General features: G+C 42.0%; 1 protein-coding gene across 1 annotated transcript; it reads right to left on the bottom strand.

Annotated features, from left to right (window-relative positions):
- Positions 1–12,845: 12,845 nt before the first annotated feature.
- Positions 12,846–24,002, bottom strand: NPTX2 (neuronal pentraxin 2). The gene is made up of 5 exons (XM_049791645.1): positions 23,450–24,002; positions 21,727–21,943; positions 17,985–18,229; positions 16,379–16,558; positions 12,846–14,475 (listed from the first exon to the last, which is right to left on the bottom strand). The coding sequence occupies exons 1-5, from the start codon at positions 23,900–23,902 to the stop codon at positions 14,248–14,250; spliced, it is 1,323 nt and encodes a 440-aa protein (XP_049647602.1). The 5' UTR covers positions 23,903–24,002; the 3' UTR covers positions 12,846–14,247.
- Between the last annotated feature and the right edge of the window lie 515 nt (positions 24,003–24,517).

Genomic DNA, 24,517 nt, shown 5'->3' with positions numbered 1-24,517 from the left:
AAAGATGATCTGATTAACTCTGCAATTGTACTTATTGCTACTAGACCCCTTTTTTCTTCTTAACAGGATTATTGATTTAGAGTTTATAGCAACTTAAATGTAACAACAAGACATGCTGTGCACAGAGATAAAGCAAAGAAAGACACACTTTTAACAAGGAGGACAAAATAGTACTTCTCTGAGCATATAAATGAAGATAGCACCGCTGTTAAAATAATCGGTTTGTCAACTATCTTCTTGTAAAACCCAGGGATGTATATACTTGGTGGTGGTCCAAGGGATAGACAGTAGCTTTCACCTGATACAGCAGCTCCTCCCGCCCTGAAGATACTTCTCTCTTCCCCAAGCTGGGTGGCTAGTCCTGGTTAGATGCAGCGATGGAGAGATGGCTGGCAGAAAGGAAGGATGCAAGAACTGCCTGTGGGCTAAGGGTGAGGGCCTTAGTTTCAACAGCAGAGTCCCCGCTGATTTACACCAGCACAGGGAACACAGGCCACTCACCTTCCCTATGCCATAAATGAGATTTGTAGAAAATCTGAGACTTAAATAAATGCATATGTAAGAAAAACATACACATATTTAGCAGTCAACATTATTACTATTGACCCCTGAATTTTTATTTTTTAAATAAATACACATAATAGCACTTTAATACAACTGCCTCTGGAGTAAGGGACAACAACCAGATAGTACACATTGTGGAGGTACGAAATGCAGCAGAAAACCACAAGCCGTCCTCCTCAGTGGAGATAATCTGCAGAATAGTTACTCTACATAGAGCTTGCATTGTTTTGCAGAGCAAAAGTCCAGGCTGGTCCTTCAAAAAAAAACCCAACAAAACAAAACCCAAACCTACACTGGACTTGATTCACTTTCTTCTCCCCTTCATCCTGCAGCAATGGGGGGGAGGGGGGGGATGGGGGACAATGACACCAAAAAAAAAAACCCTAACCACCACACCACAAACTTGGAAATTATGCATTTACCCTAACAAAATACCAGTCTCCAGTGCAATTCTACAGTTAAGGACATGCTGAAGTGTTTCCCTGAATTAGGCTAGGGCTTTTTACTAGAGATGCAAAGTAATCCTTCCATTTCAACTCCCATGAAAGATACAGTTAACATACACATCACGAGAGTTTAAAAAAATTGATAGAAAAGTTCAGAGACATATCAAAAAGGAATTCAATGCTAAAACCTGAGCTTGCGGCAGAAGTCTCAACAGAATGTTAATGTCAAGAGCTACCTATTGGTAGGGAAACAGTATACAGTCTATTGAACAGCAAGAGATCCAACCCCTAAATAAAAAGCGGGGGGGGGGGGGGGGGGGAGGGGGGAGAAAGTAAAAGTGAACAGGTATTGACCAGCTCTAGGGGAAGTGCTGGGAGGAAAGAACACACGCAGAAAATTAGCCAGCTGAAGACTACTGGGATTTCAATTTTAAGATATTTATTGTACCACTTTGTAGTTTCAATTAAAGTCCATGTTAAATGAATTAAGAGTGAGAGAAGTGACAGATCTCCAAAAGTATATGTCTACAGGGAAGTATCAGCAAATGACTGTATGTTCCACATGGATTCATACCAGGCCTGGCATACTCAGCACAGTCATTTATGATATTGAAATAAATATATATTCTACTAGCAGTGAACTTACAGACTACACAAAGGACAACACAGTAGTAAATAAGGATGGAAAGAGGCCAATAGAGTGGCCTGGATAGCTTAATAGATTGGGCTCTTTCCAACAAAATAGGTTTCAATAGAGCCAAGACACACACAAAGCTATATGTCTAGGAACAACAAGCATTCAGCATGAGAAACTGCATCCTAGAAAGCAGACCAAATAAAGGATTTGGACAACATAAAGAACAAGCAATTTGTTAGGCATTCCCAGGGGAAAAGCTTATCTAATTTCATGCCTGAATATATGAATCCAAGAACACCGTCTGGGAGCAGAGATGATATTTGACTTCTCTAGAGGGCATTGGCAATAACCAGTTCCTGCTTCAGATGTGATGTTGAAGAAAGACTCGTGATAGCAGAGAAAAAAAGCCACAAAAGTGCTAAGGGCTGCAAGAAATACCCAGAATTGTTCTTAGTTGTTTATGCAACGGGCAGAAGATGGCCACTTGCAAGGAAGGAAGGTGCTAAGAGGTAAGCATGACAAGGACCAGCAAGTGAAACCTGAAGGCAGACAAAATCAAATTAGGAAAAAAGGCATACTGTCTTAACCCTGAGAGAATTGACTGGAACACACTGCAAAGGGAAACGTGGATTCAGTGCCTGCTGACATCTTCAGGCCACTTTCCAGGGAATCTGTTTTATAGAGTGGATTACAGGCTCAGTAGAGAAATGACTGGGACCTGTGGGGGTCTACAGAGCTTGTTACTTGCAACATGTTTAAAACTCAAAATTGCAATTTATCTTTCTTTGGTAACTGTTGGGAATAAGGAGTTCTTAGATTCCTGTGCTACAGTTTTCAGGAGTACACAGTGTGCAATAAGGAACGTCGCCCTTCAAACCCCTTCCTCTGCCCGTAATGGCTCAAATCCAGTCCACCTCATGTTAGGCACCTTCTATATGGCCAAAGTTAAGGACATACTCAGAATTGCCAGTCTCAGGAAAAGAAAGTCTCTTCCAAATAACAGCTCAAATCTTAAAGGCATCTTCAGCACATCTCTCTCTTCTACCCGTTAAGGAGCGTTTCTATGATGACTACTTTATTAGATCCCTTAAGAAGAACTGCTTCTAATGCTGCAGGGGACTAAAAGGATGCTTCACCGTGTCCCAGGCCACTGGGCCACACTTGGACCAGGCTGGTGACCTCAGTTAAGATTTTTGTAGCTGCAACTTTCTTCTAAACCTTTTTTAAGTGAAGTCAAATCCTTCCATTTCATTTTTAACCTTTGTGTAATGACATTTTTTCCTCCATAATGCACCCCTCTGCATTATTAATTGCAACACAAGACAGTGCTTGCTATTAAAAATTTCACAATAAATATTGTTGCCAAGTGCTGATGAGCAGATGTTAAGCAGCATTTAAAGACTACAGGACCAAGGTAGGTCAAGTTATTTTAGTTCTCCCTGGGATCTAGAAAGCTCTTTTAAGCTGATTTTATGACAAACCCGATTGCCTGCTTTCATTACTAGAAATTCACCATATCTAATCCCCTTGTTTCATGTATCAGAGCATGCTGAGTGACACATGAGTGTTACTCTTCATTCAGTTTAATCAACCAGCTGCAGTTGCATTCAATCACCTTTACTGGAGAATGAGCCTTCACTCACTATGGCTTCATCTAGAGAATAAATCGGTATGCACAAGGAGACCAGGACTGCCAACAATTGTACTGCAATGTTGATTCAGACCTATAATAATAGTCTGTTTGCATCAGTGATCCATGATCCACGTAAACAGTTTGTGTAAGTCCAAAAATAATGGGCAATAATGCAAACTAATTCAGCTTGAAGCTGAACGGAGCAGTACACTATCTGAACGCCAGTTTTTTTTGGTGGAGCATTTGATTAAAGCTAGTAAGAGCGCACTTTAGCTTTATGAACCTGTTTGTCCTGTCAGTTGTCAGAGGGCAGAGAGGGGTCACCCTCCAAAGGACGACTGAGCAAAGCAGCCAGCAAACTCACTGGATACAGCTCTCCGGAGGATGCCCAAAACACACATCCTTCCTGTTTGGAAGTTAACTTTTGTGACCTGTGCCAAAAATCTCGGTTTCAGGGTGGATTGCATGTCCATGTCTTGAGCACGTCCTGCTCAAGGACTCTTCCTGACTCCCTCCTTACTACTGTTAGTCTGTGTGCAGCGTCCTCCTAGTTCAAGTTCTTACCACCTGCTGTGGTTAAAGAGTATAATGACACAGCTAGCTTAAATAGGGAGGGAAGGAAAAAGCAGAAACAGGTACCACTATCATGATTTTTGTACCAGTAGGAAGTATGGGGGTAACAAAGTCTTTCAGGAGGCACAAAACCTTTGGACAGACAAATCCAAAGGAGCTGTTACACTGAGATTTGCAAACCTCACCCACTTGCTCTAATGGAAGCAATCAATAGTCACAATGAAGTTTCCTTTCTCCCATCCTCTACGTGTTTTAGAGGAAGACAGACATCAAACCCAAACTGTGTGCATTAAAGTACAACCTCTGCAACAATTATGACGGCAAAATATAGAGCAAACTAGAGCTTAACGGCTTTATTCAAGTATTTTTTATCTTTTAAGAGGCTGTTTCAGAAACACAGCTGAACTCAGAGGCATGGGTTTTGATTTCTTTCCCTCACCCTTCCAAATCAGAAAATAATTTACATTCCACGAGTGCTAAATTGACCTTGCATTCTCCTCTGCTTGCCTGCTAATTAGAGTTTAACAAGTGGTCCTTCCAGCCCCACATAGCACATCCAGAACAGAAAATGATGCAAATGTGAACTGATAGGATCAGAGAGCTTTACCCCACCATCAATTTCTACATAAATCCAGATGGGACATCAACAGGAATTTTGCAGACAGGGGATGGCCCAAAGCCAAGATGAAAGCAGCACTAATAAATCTTACTGTGGTCATGTTGTTCTGTTACACTTCCATCCTTTTTGAGGTTTAAAATATTACAGCAATTCCCATCTGGGGCAAGACCCAGAATGTATTTTCATTCTCTTCTAATGCTTTCAGCTGACAAGACTGTCAACAGGCAAGTTTCAGTTAGTGAAACCAACTTAGCTTCAGTGAGCCAGGAACACTTACATCTTCAGAGATAAACTACACATTAGCAAATACAATATACCTTAGCATAGCTCTTAATTAAACCAACTTGCAGTTGTCACTTAGGCATTGATAATGCAACATAGGAAGCACTTTCTTCTTCTAGGAAGAAAGCAAGGCGCTCTAAAAATCTCACACCAGTCTTGATTTTCTGCTCCAGCTGGATTTTCAAAGTCCTATTTGGAATTCACCTTCCTTATTATACAATATCCATGTAGACTGTTCTTAGAAGTATAATTTAACAAAGATTTATGGGCTTTTGTTTCAAATTTGTATTTTTCAAAGCCAAAAAGCATACAGAAGTGTTTTAATATCATCTGAAATGCTGCTCAGAATACAGTCAAATAACAAAGAGCTCACATAACTAGATTTGTGCCATGCATTATTATAACAGCATTGCTAATCCAAGAAGATGCAGAGGTATCAAAGTGATGCTGAGGAAGCGCCATAGCAATGTTTCAGAGTCAAGTAGTGTCTGTCAGCTCTTCAAGACACACAATTTATATATAATTGCCACCAACAGCCTTTTATCCTTCAGAGGCAAAGTAGAAGGCAGTGCTGTAGAACGGTTTTCTGGGAGTTTTTCCCCCACATCAACAAGCCCTTATTGTAAACTTGAAAAAACTGGGATGCAATATGATGCATATTGCATAGATGCCAGTGAACAGGGGTGCTATATCCAAAGTCCACCAAAGCTGACGGATGGTTCCCAAAGCTTTAGCAGATTCCTGATCAGCCCATCATACAGTCAGTTCCCTGACTTTCTGAACTGTAGCATACACCTTCTGTTAGTTCCAGCTGGTTTTTAATACTGAAGAATCATTTATCAATACCACTAAAAAAATAAAAATAGCTGAATAGTCTTTATTGCTAACATAGCCCCAGAAGCGCACAAGAACCATTTGCAAGTCTGACATGGGTTTCTACAGCAACCCATTTTCACCTTGGCATTTAATTCAGACTGCTCTAGAACACTCCTGTCTGCATCTGGAAAAAGAAATGATTGTATTTCTGTTAATGAAAAGGGATTTGATACACACAGCCCCCACAGGACAATGGGATGAAAATGAGCATGTCTGAAACCAGCTGATACAGTCCAGCCTCCCAAAATACAAACTTGACTTTTAGGCAAAGTCTGAGGGGAAGACGGTTCTTCCCATATCTACAGTGATCACAACAAACAGACATTATTTCTGACTTCAACTGCTGAACTCGGAGACAACTTTCCCCTTACCACACATATTGAGATGGTCACAGTTTCCTGACACTTCTCCCCTGAAGTGGTTTATGCTGGCTTCACCCTCCTCCCTGTCCTCTTTCAAGTGCAAGAAGTCTGCTACAATGAACGGGGAAAAATAACTACATAAAGATAACTGCCACTTCTTAACTCAACGAATGCCATTAAAATTTGCATCCTTCAACTGAAAAACAAGCATATGAATGGCCTTTGAATTCAAGCATTGAATGGAAAACCAGGACCCAGTGCAAGAGATGTTAGTAAGATTCTGCTATTAGTTATTACAATGAAGGTAGATTATTTTTATTTTTAGTCTCTACCTTCAGCTGCAGAGAACTTGCCCCCAAGGGCTGGTGCAGGGTGGGGAGAGAACAAGGAGACAAAGAAACCCACACACAACCCACCCACCAAAGAGGTTGCCCCAAGATTTACTAAGCAAATGCCAAGCATCATCCAGTTTCCCACAGAAACAGACAAGGAAGAAAGCAAAGTTAATATTTTAATTAAAACAATAAATCAACCACCTTCTCTTGTTTTCTGAATCGGCTTGATATAAACTCTCATCTACAATATTTTTGCCGTATCAGAAAAGGGACCTGCTCATTTGGCAGTGATATTTATTGTGCTCAGCAAATGCTAGCCCATTCCCCCCCTTTAACATACCTAACCCATCTCTAAAGACTTGTTTTCTCACTGTGTGCTCAAAATTACTAAGTGGAAATAAAAATATAAAATAAGTACATAACAGACTCCAGTGATTCAGAGTAACCCACTCCAGCCTGTGTTTTCAAAAATAGCTTTAAAGTCACGCCAGATTTTTTTGTTTCATTTTTACCAGCATACTCAGACTTGTCTCAAACAGTTTCTTGTTCTTCTCCCATTCAAGTCTATGGAAATTTTGCCTTCAGTGTGATCAGAAGAGGAAATTCAGTCATATTCATTTCTCCAGGGCAAAGTAACCAGAAAGGCATTAAAGGGCATAGCCTAGTGTGGGCAACACTACTCGTCTGCAAAGTCACTTTACAGTGATCCTTTTTCAAACTCTGCCCATGGTGCAGTACAGAACAGATCTCACTAAATTTCTGGGACCTAAACAACACCACGTGCCAATTCAGCTCACAGATTCAATCAGGATCAGAAGATCAAAATCATGGCTACAGCCCTCAACAGGTCATCCTTGCAGCAGCCTGTATCTTTATCAGGCCGAAAATCCCAGCCTCAGTCTCCGGAAGCGAGCAGCTAACACCTTACCCCTGAACCATCGGGTGGCAACCTGAGGTCTAAGAATCATGTATCAGCCCTTCCACTTCCCAAGGGCCGTAAAGTGTCATGCTGTGGTGGAGATCTGCAGTCAGCCCCACTCACATCAACGCAGCTACGCTTGATTTGCACTGACACAGCTGAGGAAGCCTGTACTCTTCAATAGGTTGCTCTGTTTTGTACATCCTACTTCCACTTGTGCGCACAAAGCCCTGCCAGCCTTCAGGCAATTCCCAGAACAAATAGACTGGTTTCTATTTTCAGCAGCAGCCACTGTCATTGCTTGGACTTATGTCAAGGCAATATTTTTCTTATGTTTTTTCCAAATCCCAAGCGTAGGGAAAAAAAGAAAGACATTATCCTCTATGTAATTTGTTTGAGCTGATGTGCCAGGTCTTCAATTAACAAGCGACAGCTCCATTCTGTCCCAAATACTTCGTTTAAAGCCCTTCCAAGCTGACCTGTGCAGTCAGCGGTGCCTGAGTAACCATAGCAGCACATTTGAACAATGCCAAATACTTGTGAACAGACACACAAAAATTCAAGAAGTGGAACGCACAAAGCGTGGATCTCAGTAAAAAGCAGAACAGCCACTAGAAAAAGCACTAGAGCTGCTGACGAACATGAGAGCGGAGCTAGATCCGCTGTTTACCGAGACCAAAATGAGAGTCATGATGGGTGAGAGTGCTAGTACAGCCTCAGAATTAAGATGACAGCACAGATATATACAAGTGAAACTGGTGACCAAACCAGCTTTGGAAGCCCCCTTAACTGTCTGGATATCTGTGGCCACCACAGTTACCCAACTAGCAAGTTCTGATCACTCCCTTGCAAAAGCCTTGTAGGTGCTAATTTTGCACTTGACAAGAGCCCCCAACAGGCCAGAAGTCCAAAGCACATGCTGACAGTTGTTTTCCAGTGACATTAAATTATACTTGATGCAGAGAGGTATTTACCTACTGCAATTATACCTAGAGCTGGAAGTATCTCCAAGACCTTAGAAGCCTTGAAAAAGCTAATTAATGAACTGCTATAAATAATTTCATCTCTTAGGAGGATACGTACTCTCTACACAGTAAGTAACAGCTTTCGTTAATGGAAAAAAGGATGATTTGCCCATGCGTATCTGTATTTTATTACAGGTGTTTATCAACCATTTACAATTTGCCATAAAGAAAGCAGAAAAGTTAAAAAGAGAAACCCTACCCTAAAACACAGCACATTCCTGTGAGCTACACCATCCCTGGAAAGTAAATCTAGGCCTGTCCTGTTTTGTCAGACACAAATATCTCCCACAGGGAAATCTCACATGAAATTAAGAGACAGCGCAGATAATTTCTCCCAGACCCTTTTGCAGTTGCGGAGATAGACGAAGGCTGCACAGGACCATCTCTTCCCAGCTCTGCACCAGAGAGGAAGCAACTGCCTGCTCTGAAATGGGAGGAAAAACAATTGCTTCCTGTTGCATTAAAAATAGACAAGTTTAGGACCACAGCACGATGGCATGGCAGGGTTCCCCTGCGAATCAGAAAGTATGATAGAAAACCAGGAAAGTTATAAATCACCTGCTTAGCTAGTGTTGTTACCCAGAAGGTTTTAGCATACTCTTTTTAACACATGAGATTGCCCTTTAAAATAGGTTTCCTTTTGTTTGGTGAGGTCAGGAAAGCAATCTTCTGTTGTGGAGATAAGCCTAGGTGACCAACTCTGTTGCAGTAGCATAAGAATTTTAAGCTACTCGCAAGCTGGTTTAAGTGTTTTGAAAGAGACAAAGTAAAAGAGCATTACCTTTCTGAATACTTATTCTTAATAAGCACTTCAGAACCTCTGGTGGGAACAGCTTAGTGATCTAAAAACCAGGGCAAACCTCTTGCAAACATCTTTTAGTACAGAAGAAAAGCACACACCATACCACAGATGCTCAAGACCACCCTTTGCAAGGTAAGCTCTGCTCCCTGTGATTCAGTACAAGCTGACCGGCAGCGAGAGAAAAAGTTGATACCGCGAAGACGACTACTCGGAATCTTTACATGGCAGGAGCACCTGGGAACAGCACCGCTAGGAGCTAAACTGCTTGGACAAACATGTGCTGGGAGCCACCTCAGGTGAAACGCCAAAGCATCTTTAATAAATAAAACAATTTCTCTTGGTGGCATCAAGCCATCAGGGAGCTTCTGTATTTGAAGCTTTGCCAAAACATCAGCCCATCTCTCCTGTGGAGAAAGAAATGGACTCCTTGTGCAAATTTATACTTTTCCAAGTGCAGCCTTTTAGAAATGGCTATAGCCAGGGGTGCAATTAATTAAATTCTTTCCAGAAGATTTTTAGCTCTGTAAAACTCATATATTATTTAAGCCTCACAGCTAAACCATGAACATTATCAAGGTCCAGCTTTTATTTTGTGGGAGGGGAAAAAAAAAAAAAAAGACATTTTGGTAAAATATCTCTGGAAAAATCCCGCAACACCTCCAAAACCCCCATATTCCATGGCTACCAATACAAACCTTTCATTTCTGCAGTGAGTTCGATGGTACCTGACTCTCTTCATCAGCAGATCTCTGTTTCAGCGGGGTCCTTGCTGTGCCTAGCCTCAGATTTCTACAGTGGCATCAAGGGATCATCTGTAATAAAAGCCTCAGCCAGGCCACTTTTCTCCTGTATCTGCACATCTAGCAAGAATCGGGTCCCCCCCAAGGATGATGCAATAGAAGGTGGCTGATCTTCCCTCCCAACCTGGATAACTGAAGTCAGCTGGATGAAGAATCCTTATACATTAGCAAACAAGAAATAAGTCTACTTTGTAGTTATATAAACATTTTTTTAGAACAAAATATCTTGATTGAGAAAGTGCCAGCTTTAAACACCTAATACAAAGCATTAGCTTTGCTACTGACCTGCATTTCACCTTTAGGAAAGGCCTGAGAGAAACAGCTCTCTGGAGCAAAATAGAATCAGCTTCTCCCTGGCAGTCATGTATTCGAACACTGGGGAAGTGTGTGTAAAAATTAGGGTAGAACTTTACTGGCAAGAATTTCTGCAGTCTTCCTTGCATTTCTGAGACCTAAACTAACAGTTTAATGAGCAAGCATCACCCAGCAGAAAGTCGTCTGCACGAGGGAGTCAGTCTCCCATTCACAATGGGATCCCAGAGGCACAGAGCTGGTCCTCCTCCCCTCAGCAACATTCAGTTCTAGTTAGACAGCAAGTATGTAGCTAAAGCCTTCAAGCAAATACCAAACATATGATATGATCTACATTTTCTAACGGCCAGTCAGTCAAAAAGACTTGTCTCTGAAGAAATATAACCTGGATTTAAACATACCAAACGCTAGAGCCTTTGTTGCTCAACAGCCATTAAATGCATCAAGTATATACAAACAGAACAGTGCAATACAGAAACTGACTGAACAGCATTCACACCCAAGAAGTCATCTGGAGACCTAGCCAGGTCACAGCTCGCAAGACATTGACTTGTTAGGATCAATGATACCGCTTTTAGGAGTCCTAGCTCTGTCTGTTTTTAAACAGAAACAGATTTTCCAGAAATCTGCATTACTGCACATTCCAAGTGCTGTAGCTGTCAGTCAGCTTTCCCTAAGTTATTACTTCTGTGTATTCAGAGCAGTTTGGGAACTGAAGGTTGTCTTGTCACTTCCACGCTCCATAAACAGTATAGATGCTGGAATATGGTAATATTTACTCCTGTTTTGCCATCTGCTTATATATGCACATAAACCATGTGACTCCCAGAATGTGGAGCAGCAGAATAACAGCTGTAGCTTTTCATCGCAAGATAAAGGTACAAAAATCAATACACATATTTTCTTTTTGATGAAAAGGGTACTATTGCACAAAAAAAAATGTATATAGTAAGGAAATAATAATAAAACCCTTTTCAATGGAATATATACTCCTTAGCTTTGGCTTTTACTAAAGAGTTGGTGTCTAAAAAAAATAAACCCAAAACCCTCCCCCCAAAACCCTATCATCTTGGCTACATAATCAGTAAAAAACAAGCCAACCCAAACCCAGAGGACTAAGTCTTTAGAAGAAAAGATCCATCCCAGCTCTAGGTCAGGTTGCAACAGGATGAATGTCCCCAAACACCCTCTCACCTGTACACCCTAACATACCTTAGCAGAAAAACAACTTTGAGCATCAATTTCCACACTGAATAGAAGTTCTGTTATGTTCCTCCTTCACACAGCCTGAGCAGAACCCAAGAAAGCAAACAGCCAGCCACTCAGCAGCACCAGCCTAACAACAGCCCCCAGACCAGGCGTTCTCACTATGCACAAAAAAATTACACCCCCCACTCACAAACACCTCCCCATGAAGATGGGGCTTCCTACTCAGGTGTTTATTATTAAAGCCAGTGCTAAAGACAGACCTAAGATTAGCAGTGTGCTTAAATAACTCTAAATAAAGACCAACATGGCCAATTGAAGCGTAAAGACCATCTACTTCCCTAAACCAACAAATTAATCCGAACACTGAATTAGTGTTTAAAATGATAGACCACATCCATGCACAGGCTCCTAGCCATACAGGAAAGTGCCTGAGACAATTGTACCTTTTAAGAAGAGTGAAATATGCAAAAGCTATTTCCTGAAAGGGCAGACCTCAGCACAAAGAACTCTAGACTTCAGTTCCTTCAGTCCATTTTGAAAAAAAGCTGATAAAGAAAGGTGGATTGACTGGAGGGGCTGATGCCTCTGCTGGTCTTCAGCCCACGTGAGACGAGAATTTTGTACTGGCCCTGATCTTAGGACGCAGATTCTTTGGATATTGAGGGGTTTTTTGTTTTTTTCTTAGGGCAGGGAAAGTACTGTTGTAAGTCTGGGGGCAGGGGTGGTGGTGGCTGTTTTAAGGCCCATCAGGATTAGAACATTTGAAATCAAGTTGTGTAAGGTTTCATAGAAACCTCAAACGCTCCATGGCCAGAGAAGGATGTCAGAGCTGGATAAACATTTCTGCCCCAGCTGGTTGTTCTCTTACAGAGAACACTATCAACTTGTTAGTTTACCAAGCAGAGCTTTGGTTTACTACCAGACCCCATGGACACTGCACTTTACAACTTGCACCAGTATAGTGCCTCGGCTGTTGCATTTCAACAAGTCAGCTCATCGTTGAACAGTTCTTTTCACAGTGGTTTGTCTACAACCAGTACTTTCACCCAGAAGGGGTCATACTTTCAGCTTCTCACAACTGTAAAAATAAATATGAATATATATTCTGGGTTCCATCCCACTCCAATGAAACTGCTGTATCCCAGGCCACGCCACAGACTAGCATCTATGAGTGGTAGGAGGCAGGTCTGAGCCTAAGCTTCAGACACTCCACCGCATCCAAACGTGGAGACGCTCTCCCCAGTGGTGGTTTCATGCACATACACATCCACCTAAGCAATTTTTAGTTGAAGACTGTGATTTCAGACACTTAGGGAATAAAGATAACTCTTACAGGACTGTACTTCTATCAGTCTTGAGAGACAGTGGCTGAACTCATAGCAGCTATGAAGAAGAACATTTAGTGTCTTGTGTGACTATAAAGGAATTAAAAGACTCATTTTACAGTGCATTTTAATTAAAAGTTCATTATAAGAATTTTCTTTTAAGAACAGCATACTACATATTAATGGAAATATGTAACTTTATCCTACAAATGGGACTGTCACCATATTATTCTTACAATTCAAACATATGAAAAATAAAATATGATATTTAGCTTTATAAATTTCCCCTCCCCCCCTTTAAATCCTTTTTCTTTTAAATAACAAAAGAATTAACTCTTTCCCGGTACAGTGCATTTGCTATCTGCGAGCCACAAACCAAGTAGTCACATCAATGCCAAGGAAACAGCAACATTGTTTGGAAAATATTGAGAGAAAATGATAAAAAAAATATATTAGTCAGCTCAGTGCTTACAGAAGAGACAGTCAACAAGAATTGAAAAAACAGCACATTTTCATATTACATAGGACCATTATAATAACATAGAAAACAGTGCAGAAGACTTAATGCTGGAAAAATATAGAGCGATTCTCAGCAAGCAGAAACTGAACTTTGGCACTTGCTCATAAAAAGGCCTTTCAAAAGCAAAACAAAACAGAAATTCACTTAATCACAGCTTGTATATTTAAAAAAATAAAGACATTGACTAAAGCAAGAGAAACAATAGAGAAAAGTTTACAAGCCAGGTCACTATGAATTCAGTACATTCAGCCTACAGAAAATACAAATACAATCTTTCATCCATCCATCTACGCTGGGATCCTGGCTAGCAAGACAGGCTTTGGGACAGAACCTTTACCTGAAGCATCTCTATTTCAACAGAGCTATGCTGATTACACAGCCCATTTCTTCAAATTGAACTAGAATAGCATGTCTCAAATACATTGCCTCCTTATCGTAAAATAAGGATTTCTAATCTGCAAATTAAAAAGCAAGACCCTTGCACTCAGACAGTGGCTGTTCTGCTCTACCCATAGTTGCACCATAACCACTGTAGTGTAAGGATTAAGTGATTTCTTTAAAAAGGGCTAAAAAAGAATGGCTTCAATTCAAAGGGGAGACGATAGACTGGAAGCAAGGATTCACATGTAGCCTGTTAGTCTTAGCGCTTTGTCAGCACTGCACATTGTTAAAAGGAGGACTGTAGTTAACATGTGCATGGCTGTTCCCCTTCCCTGCCAGGACTGATGAACTAAACTCAGGCCCAACCAAAACACTGCTGCAGGCCAAAGCAAATTTTTGGATCAGGCCATAAGAAAGCAAGGGCTGCTCTAGCCAAGAAGTGCTTCTTTCATTGTCAGGCTCAATGCCCCACACTAGCAGCTATCTTTGCACTGAGGCAGTTTACTCAATTTTTTTTATTCTTTTGAGGAGTTAAGATTGGAGAAGGGTAGAGAGAAAAATAAGTGCTTTAGATTCCACAGAACATTGTCCTACTAAAGGGGGCACTTGAATGGGAAACAATTGCAGCTATAAATCTAGCAGGCGCTCTTCACATGTCTCCACAGGCCATTTAGTAGCACCTCCAAACACATCAACGTTGTTGTCAACCCAGGGTATGATGTTGCCAGGCATGTTGGTAGAGCAGTTAGCAATATTCATGATGTCTTCAGCTTTTAAGACCCTGTCCCATATATTGAACTGGCTCATCTCCCCAACGAAGGCTTGAGTTGCATCAAATCTTCCTCCTACTGTGTCCTTTAGGCACACAAGAGTTAGGATTAGATGAGAAGGTTATTTCAGCATTTTCTTCTTCAAACTTGAAGACCCTCCCCCCCAGCCACACTGCTAGAAGGAGGTGCAGAGGTCACAGAGACTAACAACTTCAAGTTTCTAGAAGGGCTACTTTGAACAAGTTATTCTATGGAACAGTTAAAAGCTCCAATCTGAAATGCACCAAAACAATACAAACCAAACAGTAGTGACACTATACCATCACACAAAGGCTATACATAACTAACCCTGCCCCCAAGCAGTAGAGCAGGAAGGCAGCTTTAAATATTGAGGCTAATTTAGGAGCCATTTTGCAAGCTTGGCACAGGACAATTTCAGCAAGAACTGCGTAGATGTGTAAGATTACTCCAAAAGCTTTACGGCTATAGATTAAACTGAAACTGCAGCCCTTGACAGTTGTCTGCAGGGCCTGTAAGATGTGATCTTTGGATCTAAATACACAGGCTTCTTCTGGTTGTACCAAATGACTAATTCAAACCGGTGCATAAGACTAAAAGTGTTTGCTTGCTCCATCCGCTACTCAAGGACAGAAATCACACATTTTGTGTGATCACACTAACACGAAACTGATAGCATAGGATAGAACCAAGCATAGTACAGGCAAATGACATGAGAGTTACATAAAAGCTGCCAGCCACTTAATAGTGAGCTGGAGCATCTGCTATGCAGAGTGTATTAGGATTCTGAATTTACCATTCTGTCACTTATGTCATGGGTAAGTATCTACTAAAATCAGTATCAGGACAAAACTAATTTTTCATTGCCCTGTTGTGAGCCTGGGAGTCCCAGAGAAAGGCTATTTCCTGCTACTCATTACAGTATTCTTTTTAGTATATGTATAATCATGCAAAGAACAGGTAGAAAAAACCGTGAAGATAAGAGCCACACAATTCATAGGCAATAGCTTAATGAGATGTTAATCAGAAATGCAAGATTCAAAATCCTTTGGGGTTTTTTTTCCAGTATTCAAAAAGGACTTATCCTTAACCTCATGAATGCTTTCTGTTGGCAGTACTAATAATCAAACTTTATTAGCATTTGCATTAGGAAAGTTATTTATCTACATCTTTAATGAGAAACCAAATGTCTGATTTAGAGTTTGTCCCTTTGACTTCAGACTTGTCTTTAAAGTAGACATCAAATTCTGAATGAGTGACAGACTCTGCTACTCTAAAAATGTGTTACATACTGAAAAGCTGCAGAATTCAGTCTGGACAGAGTTCTCCATAGCAGGCCAAATTATAGAAGAACCTGATATACACACAAGCACTCCAGTGCCCATAGTTGTTGGTCCCCTCACCCCAATACACACACTTTTCTTGGTCTGTTCCAGGGCTTGAGGACTAACATTCTTACTATTCTGGGGATAAAGAGGAAAGGAAGGGGGAAACCCAGTAAACTGCTAAGGGGGACAGTCAATTTGGCTTCAATTAAAAAAAAATTTAAACAAATCAAAGCAATTATACTTGGTCGACTTTCAGCAAGCTCCTTTTTGACTGCTCCTAAAACAGTGCTAGCCGATTCTGTCCTTTTCTGTAACTTCAGTGGCCACATTGCTAGTTACCAGCAATCTAGCTCAAAGGATTTAATTTAAGGCATTATTCAGATCACTGATGAAGTTGCACACTGTAGCATTAAGAGTGGGAATAGGAATAGCTGCAACATGACTATTCTGAATATTTAGTAAATGAAACGAAACATACCAATGTATGATTGCATTAAGCATTTGTTGCTTTGTTTTAATCTTTCTGTCTATACAAAAGGACCAAGTGTTTAACAAAGAAATTTTCCCACAGCTGCTGTTCGTTTGGGGAGCTTTAATTTAACTTTTTTTTTTAAACCCTGGAACATGCTGTCATTCACTCACCTGTTCCTGACCCAGGATCAGGACACCTCCAGGTTTAATTGGGTGCCAAGGAGCAAGATTCTCCCCAGTGCCAAGTTTCTCTCCATCCTGAAAAGCCTCCCACATTCCATCTCTGGTTGTCCATGTTATACAGATATGATGCCATTTTCCATCACTAATGAAGAGAGGGAGCTGGGCAACCTACAAAAACCAAAGAACAATGCATGTTGCAAACAAAGTCTACCAGTTCAAGCACAACATTTAAAAAGATACAGTATTTACTCTGTCCTCAGAAGCAAAAATTTCAGAGGCCAAAGTTAGGCCACATCTTTCTACGTTGTCCCAGCTCTCCTGTAGTCAGGAATACAGCCATGCTTTTTATTCTAGATGCGAGCCTTTGTTTCACCTAGAATCAAGTGAAACAAGTACCAGAGTCTAAGCTGCTATCAGTCCACTGATCCTGCATACTGTGCCATTTGTTGCTTAAATCTCAGTGCTTAGTCCTACCTTTCCATCCAGTGCTCATGTTGAGTTTCTTTTAAAATCTCAGGTTTGCCTGCACCATTTGCAGTAACAACTCTGACAAACGGATCTGCCTGCTTCCAGTAAAACTTGTGGAAACTGTTATGCAGGGCTCCAGATAAGAAGGAATTATGATCCTTTAGGAATTTGATCTGAAAACTTGCAACTCAACATAAGACAAGTGCAGTGGGCTATGGAGTAGCTGTGATGTAGGAGAAAAAGCCTCACAGAACATTAATAGTACTGACATAATATCAAAGATAAAAAGTTACTGCTAAAGATAAGCAGACTCAAGTTTCCTTCTCTTCCACAGGCAATTAAAAATAATCAGCTTTTCACTTTTACTGATTTGGGAGGATGCTAGGACTGTTAAAGTCCTTAACTAGCCACATGACTGAGCCACCTGTGTCATGTTGTAGATCTGTAAACACCTGATCCCTCAGAGAGCAGGGAGTTACTAGGAAACCTAACTGAAGGTGGAGAGAAAGGAAGTATTTATAATCTGTTTTAATGCCAGGTTTTAGTGGGTCTTGCTTTCCTCAAGCCTCATTCTGAAGCTTGCCAGAAACCATCAGTGGTATGTAGTAGCGTGAGACAAGTGTTCCTTTTTGTATCTGAAGTCTGAAAAAATTGTATTTAAACTGATGTTCTGTCACTAAGCGTAACAAAATCAGCCACAATTACATGCCTTTTGCTCTCTGTCTTCTGCAAAATTAATTTTAACATATCTGAACTTCTAGGATTAGAGAGACAGAAATATTGCAGCTGGCTTCGATCTCACAGGTTTTACAGTAGCGTGGCTTCAAATACTGCTTCTGTTTCATAAAAAACCCAAGAAGCCAAGATCTGCTTGTAAATTCAGAGGACATGCATAAGTGTGTACAGATCTAAATGTCATGCTGCTTTGTCTCAACACTTTGTTTTGAGTACTGTTATCAACTTGCAACAAACAGATGGACAACAACAGACAAGTAGATGCTACCATCTCAAAGGCCCAGAGCTGGCTTCTCTCAAGAGAGAATGAAAGAGTTACTAGAGAGGTACCAAGGGTTCAGGCCTTATTCTGATTATTGTAGACAATAAAGAAGAGTTAGTCAATTCTCACCTTATCATTAATTAGCAGTTCAATTGGATTATTCCCCCATTCTATGAGGACAATTTCATTAGCCTGCCCAGGAACAGCATATGAGAATGGAGTGCCAATTCCAGGAGAAGCACTTGATCTCAACCACAAGCATACAGTAAAAGCATACAGCTCTGGCAGAGTCTTCTTGATCTTCCCATATAAGTAGTTTGTGCGAAGAGGAAGGGAGACTTTGAATTCATCAGGTGACTTAAATGCACTGTTACCTAGAATTACATTGGGGAAGAAAAACCTTTAACACTAAACAAAACAATGTATTTGTAATTCAGGTTAAGAAACGAAATAATTGATATTGAGAGTCTTTGGAATTTTAAACACTTTAGAGAGGTAAATGCACAAAAAAATTTAAGTAGTATTACTGAATGTTGATTTTGCAGCACAGGAAAATAGGGTTTATACACATCATGCTAATTACTTAGTTTATTTTTCCTGCTCATTTAGAGCAAAAGAATAGATGGCAGAGAACTAAGGAGAGACTGTTAAATACTTTCTTCCTTCGTTGTTTAGTTCATGGCTGGAGGCCTGCCTATTTCAAACAATTCAAACTGTTTTAAAAGATATTTACTGTTACTGAACCTGGATTCTCTGGTATGCTCATTATTAAAGCATCATAGCACTTCAAAAACAGTATTTCTTTTCCTACTACTGCTACACAGGGAGCTAACAGCAGCATCCCCATTTTACAGATAGCAGGCTGAGAAACAGGTTGATACTCTCATTTTGGATGGCCAATTTGAAATAGGAAAAAGCTGATATATTCCAGAAAGCAGAGTTAAATTCAGTAGAACATATTTCTGTCCCATAGATGAATCAGGAGGTGATCTGAACAAAAACATAAAGCTGAAGTTCAAAGTGACCCAAAGAAAAATGCAATATAAAGTTATGAACTATGAAGACATTAGACGTTTGTTTTAATATAAAAGCAGAAAATAGTTTTTTCTAAAAGATGTGATAAAAACCAGCGAGATATTCCAGTTTTTTGTGAAACTGAGAACCCTTAAGACCAAAACGTTCTGAAGTTGCAATACTGTGTATTATATAGTTTGTGTATATTTCTGATTTAGTTGCTTACAAGTAATTTTCTAAAATTAAATATTAAGAAGAGAGAAATCCCACATTGTGCCACAGAATAAAATCCCACAGTTCTGTAGTAGAGTGTCACCCTCAACCTTTTAGCAACCTGTTCTGAGTCCCACTCATTTCCTTTACTCACATTCCTGAAACAAATTCAATCCCCTTGCCAAACTTCACACTTCAATCCAAATGAAGAGCTGTTATCACAAAAGGTTGCCACAATTCTCATATGGAATTTTTAAACCATTGGCATTCTCTCAGTTCCCATTCTCAGAAGCAACTGAAGTGTTTTGACTGCATTTTTCACAGAACGAGGGGGTGGAAGAAGAAAAAGCTTGTCTGATGCTTGCATCTGTCTTGAGGAACTTCCAGACCAAAAAATGAAATATTCTAAATTCTAAGCAAAAAAACCCTAGGGTCTTAGGGCTAATGTGGAGCAACCTCCACTAGGCTGGTACAACCAATCTCACATATAAAAAACCCCAAATATACTCCATTAAGAGCATTAGTCACTCTGTGAAAGAGCTTAAGAAAGCAATAATGGTTTGGAAAAGAACAAACAATATTCATCTTTTTTATATTTTTCAGTTTGTTCTCATGACTTGAAAATATCCACAACTCCAAATGATAACAAGATCCTCCTGTTCTGGGCAATGGGCACATGCACGAGATAACACAATCCTTTTCCTAAAGAATCTGAATTATTTTGGGACAAGATGGGCAAGAAATATTGTTATTCCCTTTTCAGATGAAGAAAATATATTTAGACATAGCAAGTGACCTGTTCATGTCTCCAGCAAAGCTAGGAATCACATTTAAGCCCACACACTTAAATGTTGCAGGATTATTCCTCCACCCAGTCCTGCTTTTTAATGCATCATCTATCTACTGCTGTCAGTGGAGACAACCGTTGAAGGAATTACCAGAAGACTTTGGGAATCACAGCAGTTGTACAAACTTCAAACTCTTCTGCCCCACTGGTAACTAAAGACAGCTGTCACAACTACAGATTAAAAAAATCCAAAGTTCATAATGTTACCTTATAAAGTTAGGGGGTTTCCTCCATTTATTTAGCCTCAGGACAATGGGGAGCTTATGACACTCTAGTTAGTTGCTAGGAAGAGATGCTAAACAATGTGGCATTTAAAATAAAAGCACAATACAAATACTATTTTCAAAAGAGGTCAGTTCACTTCAAATATTATCTGCATTTTATCTACAAAATCATTAAATTTTTAGATTATTACCCTCACTTTGATTTGACAGAGGAAACAAAGGCACAGAACAGCTAAACTCCACTGTAATAGACAGCAAATTACACAACTAAAAGAAAGCCTGTGTCTTGGTTCCTGGCCCAAATTCTTCACTTCCCTGGAGACTTAAGACAGCCCTTTCTCCCCGCACAAAAAAAATAAAGGTGGGAACAGGCTGTTTTTAACCTAACTAAATTACACATTCTTGTTCTCCTACCACTCCCCTTCTCTTTCTGATGACTTGCTGATATGAGTCACATCTTTCAGAGACAAGGACTAGCAATACTTGCCACATAAGACATTAACAGGCCACTAATTCTCCAGAACTTTAGTTACAGTTTAGGCTTTATCTTGCTCTCAGAAAACACTAAGTGACAGAGCCAATAGAGGATCTCTTCTGCCTCCTTCCCCTTTCCCCTCCTTCACACTTTTTAAATGAAAAAAATAGATACAATATTACACAAATGGATCCATTAGGTTGCATTTTAAAATTCATGCAATATGTACGTTTGCACCATTTTGAAAGCATGTCCATTAAGCTGCTTTTAAGCAGAGAGCCTATTCACCTTGGAAAATCATTTAAGGATTGGGCAGTGATATTTACTGGTACTCTAGTCCTATACAGTCCACTCTGTAGGTGTATATAGTGAATACAGAAAGATAGTTCTGCTCTTTGGCTCATTTCCATGGGCATTTGTAATTCAAATAAACAGACTCTACTCAAGCATAGAGATCTCAGTAATAATTAATCTAAGTATCTGAATAAATGACTAGGATTAAGAGAGTGTCCCCCAGTGGCACCATGTGTAATCTACTGTAAACTCTAAAGGCTGTATGCTTGGGATAGGACACAATTCAAGTATCTGCAGTTATCCAAAGTCATAACCAGCAACAAAAGGAAAGCCCACCAGCAATACTTCCAAAGCAGCAGGAAATGGTTCTGGTATAAAATGCCATTCATTACATCAAAGGCAGTTGTGCTAATTACATTTAGCCCATATGATTTTCAGTCCAAATAAAGGCAGGCAGTTTTACTTAGACATTATCTAGCTATTTACCTGACACCAGTATCATACTTCTTCCTATTTCCACTTACCTCCTTATAGATCTTTTCATCCCACAAATACTCAGAGTTTCATCTTAACCACCCACATATGCCAAATTAAGAGACAGAAATCCAAAGCCATACAGAGACCTGTCAAGAAGGAAGCCTGTGACAAAAGGAAAAAGGGAATCCAAGTATTTGCACTGTCACCTACTACTTAGTCCAGTGCCTTAACTCTCCCTCAAGGCCCACATTTAGACTACTGCACTAGAAGGAGGGAGTAAACAAAATTAATCAGCATGGGGAAGCGTTTAGATTCTGTGCAGATTACCTTTTTCTAATTCAGACACTCTTTCTAGCAATGCGTTCAAGGCGGTCTCTGTCTTCTGCCGATGGGCTGACGTCTCATTATGAAGCAAAGACTTTTCATCCTCAAGCTCAGCCACTTTGCTCAGGAGTTGGCGTTCCAGGTCTCCAAGCCGCCGCTGAAGCATCTCTCGGAGGTCATTAGGCAGTGCTGCATATGACACATTGGCTCGGAGTTGGTGCTTTAGGGGAAATGAAAAGAAAAAGAAAATTGTCATTTCTAAAACAGAAACTGTGAAATGCAGATATGCTCCTGATTCAAAAGGAAGAAAGCAAGATCACCGAGTTCTCCACCAAGTACAAAGGAAGCATTGCTTTTTAGCACTTGTCATGTTTAGTGCTTTTATCAGCACTGTAGCTAAACAGGTCCTGAAACAAAAGGGCACTTCTGTTAGAGGCTTCCAACATTTCATATGAAGGAGTCTTCATACATTTTAAGTTCAGTAAAATCAATGTAGGGAGCCAGGTCTGATGCACTTCCATTAGTATGGGTACACGTGGCACACTAGCCAATTTTTGCTTTACTTACTGCAAGCGACACTGCCAACGTAAGTAAACAGAAAAACTATTTCTTTTTAAATAAAAAATTAAGCTACTTTGAAAGCAAATTTACCAAATGAAAGTTTCCTCAGTTTTGATTTGCAGAGTAAGGAAGTCAGATCCTCTTTCTATCAACTGTAAGTCTTAGTCAGTGAAAGTATTTTTATTTAAATTGAAAAAAAAGAAGAAAAAAAAAAGAAAGCCCCACACTCTTTCAGATAACACTGATATCTTTAAGGATACTACAAAACCAACACTTCCACCTACCATTTTATTCTAGTGGAGTTTCTCTTCTACAACCCTAAAAAAAATGCCTCAGAAAGACAGCAACAGTAATAAAAGGATGTTACGCTACCAGATCATTCAAACTGTAATTGAAAACCAGCCCAGAGCGTTTAGACCTCTCAGAATATTAGGAAGCTACTCGCCATCCTCACATCACCACTGACTGTTTGGAGGACAGCAGGAGGACACGCATGTAGCTCTCAGGGTGTGGAAAGCAAAACAACGTCCAGCACGATTCCTGTGGGAATACTCTCTATAAAATATTTCCATGAGTGCCACTCAACCACAGGCACTGTCCAAAGCCTCATGGAAATCACTTATCGGTGGGCTTAGACCAAATTCCCTTTCTATTCACAGGCATACAGAATCAGGTTCTTTTTATTCTGTATCAGCTCTAAATACATGATCTTATCTTCACAATCTGCCCAACACAAGCTCCTCATTACCACTGGTCTGTTCAGCACCATATGCCAAGGTCTTACTGCCCAAGACGTCAGCTTTATACCTCAAACCCTACAAAGTCACATTCCCAGAAAGAGAGATTTAGACATATTAATACAGAAACTAAGCTGGTGACAAGCAGGAAAACCATAATCTCCCCCCACGCAGCGGGAGAACACATTCACAGGGGAGCCCTTCAGGTCTTTCACCATTAAAGCGAGGAGATAAGTAATCAAGAAAACCAGACAAGCCAACGAAGCAACTCGCTCCCGGGGCTTGGCCGGTTCGGATTTACCTCCGTCAAGATTAAGCGCACTAGCTGTGTTCACCCAGCGGTCCAAAGCCACTGTTACACGTTAAGTCGTTCCAAGTTTCTAAGCGGGCGGGCAGGGAGGCTGGCCCACCCCGCGCCCCGGCCCTACCTCCAGGCTCTCCAGCCGGTCCTTCAGAGTCTGCATGGTGCGGCTCAGCTGGTCGATGACCTGCGCCGGGTCCCGCGGCAGGTCGCCCATCGTGTCCTTGCCCTTGCCCAGCTCCTTCTTCCACGATCCCGTGGCGGACTTGCCGTCGGCGCTCTCGCAGCGGCTCAGCTTACCGGTGAGCTCCCGGATGGCCTCCCGCTGGCTCCCGATGGTCTCCTTCTGCTGCAGGACGGTCTCCCGCAGCTGCAGCACCGTGGCTTTCAGCTCCTCCTCGGGGGGCAGCGCGCCGCCCTGCATGGGCACCGGGGGCAGCGGGCAACCCGCGCCGGCGGCGTCCAGCGGCAGCGAGGTGCACACGAAGCGGCTCCCCGGCGGGCTCTCCTGGTCCCCCGCCGCCGACCCCCGGCCGCCCGCGGCTAGGGCGAGCAGGAGCCCGGCGACCACAGCCAACATCCCGGCTGGCGGGGGGGGGGGTGGGGGGGGCGACGGCTCGAAGGGGACACCGCGGGGCGGGGGGTCCGAGCCGGCCGCCGCGGCTGACGGGAGGCCGGTCCCGCCGTCGCCACCCCGTCCCGTCAGACTCCTCACACCGCTCCCGCCTTCGCTGCCGGCCCGCGGCTTATATAGGCAGGGCGGGAGCGTGGCGGGAGGGGGGGGGGAGGAAGGGGGGGCGCCGGGCTCGCGCCGCGCGCGCTGGTTGGCCGCAACCGGCGCTGACGCCGCGCGGTCCCGGGGGCCGAGGCGGCGCGGGGGGAACCGGCCGGCCCGACCGGGGCTGGGGGGGGGGGGGGGGGGGGGGGCGGTGATCCGGGCTGGAGGGCAGCCCGGTGGGTCTCCAGGCCGGCCTGCGGCTCGGAAGCGGCGTCGGAGCGGGCGGCTGAGGGCTTAGGTCCGCTCGGGTCCTGGAAACCGGCGAGGATGCGAGCGGCGCAGCCTCCCTCCCCCCCCCCCCCCCCCGCCCCGGCAGCCTGTGCCTCCGGCCCAGCGTCCCCACGGGGAAGAAGCTTCACCCTGTGGCCGGTGCGAACCTCTCCCGCTCCGACCTGGAGACCCGCTGTCCCTCGTCCT

Source organism: Accipiter gentilis, chromosome 33 (assembly GCF_929443795.1).
Source record: "Accipiter gentilis chromosome 33, bAccGen1.1, whole genome shotgun sequence".
Taxonomy (NCBI): domain Eukaryota; kingdom Metazoa; phylum Chordata; class Aves; order Accipitriformes; family Accipitridae; genus Astur; species Astur gentilis.
This window is presented reverse-complemented; position numbering and strand designations above follow the sequence as displayed.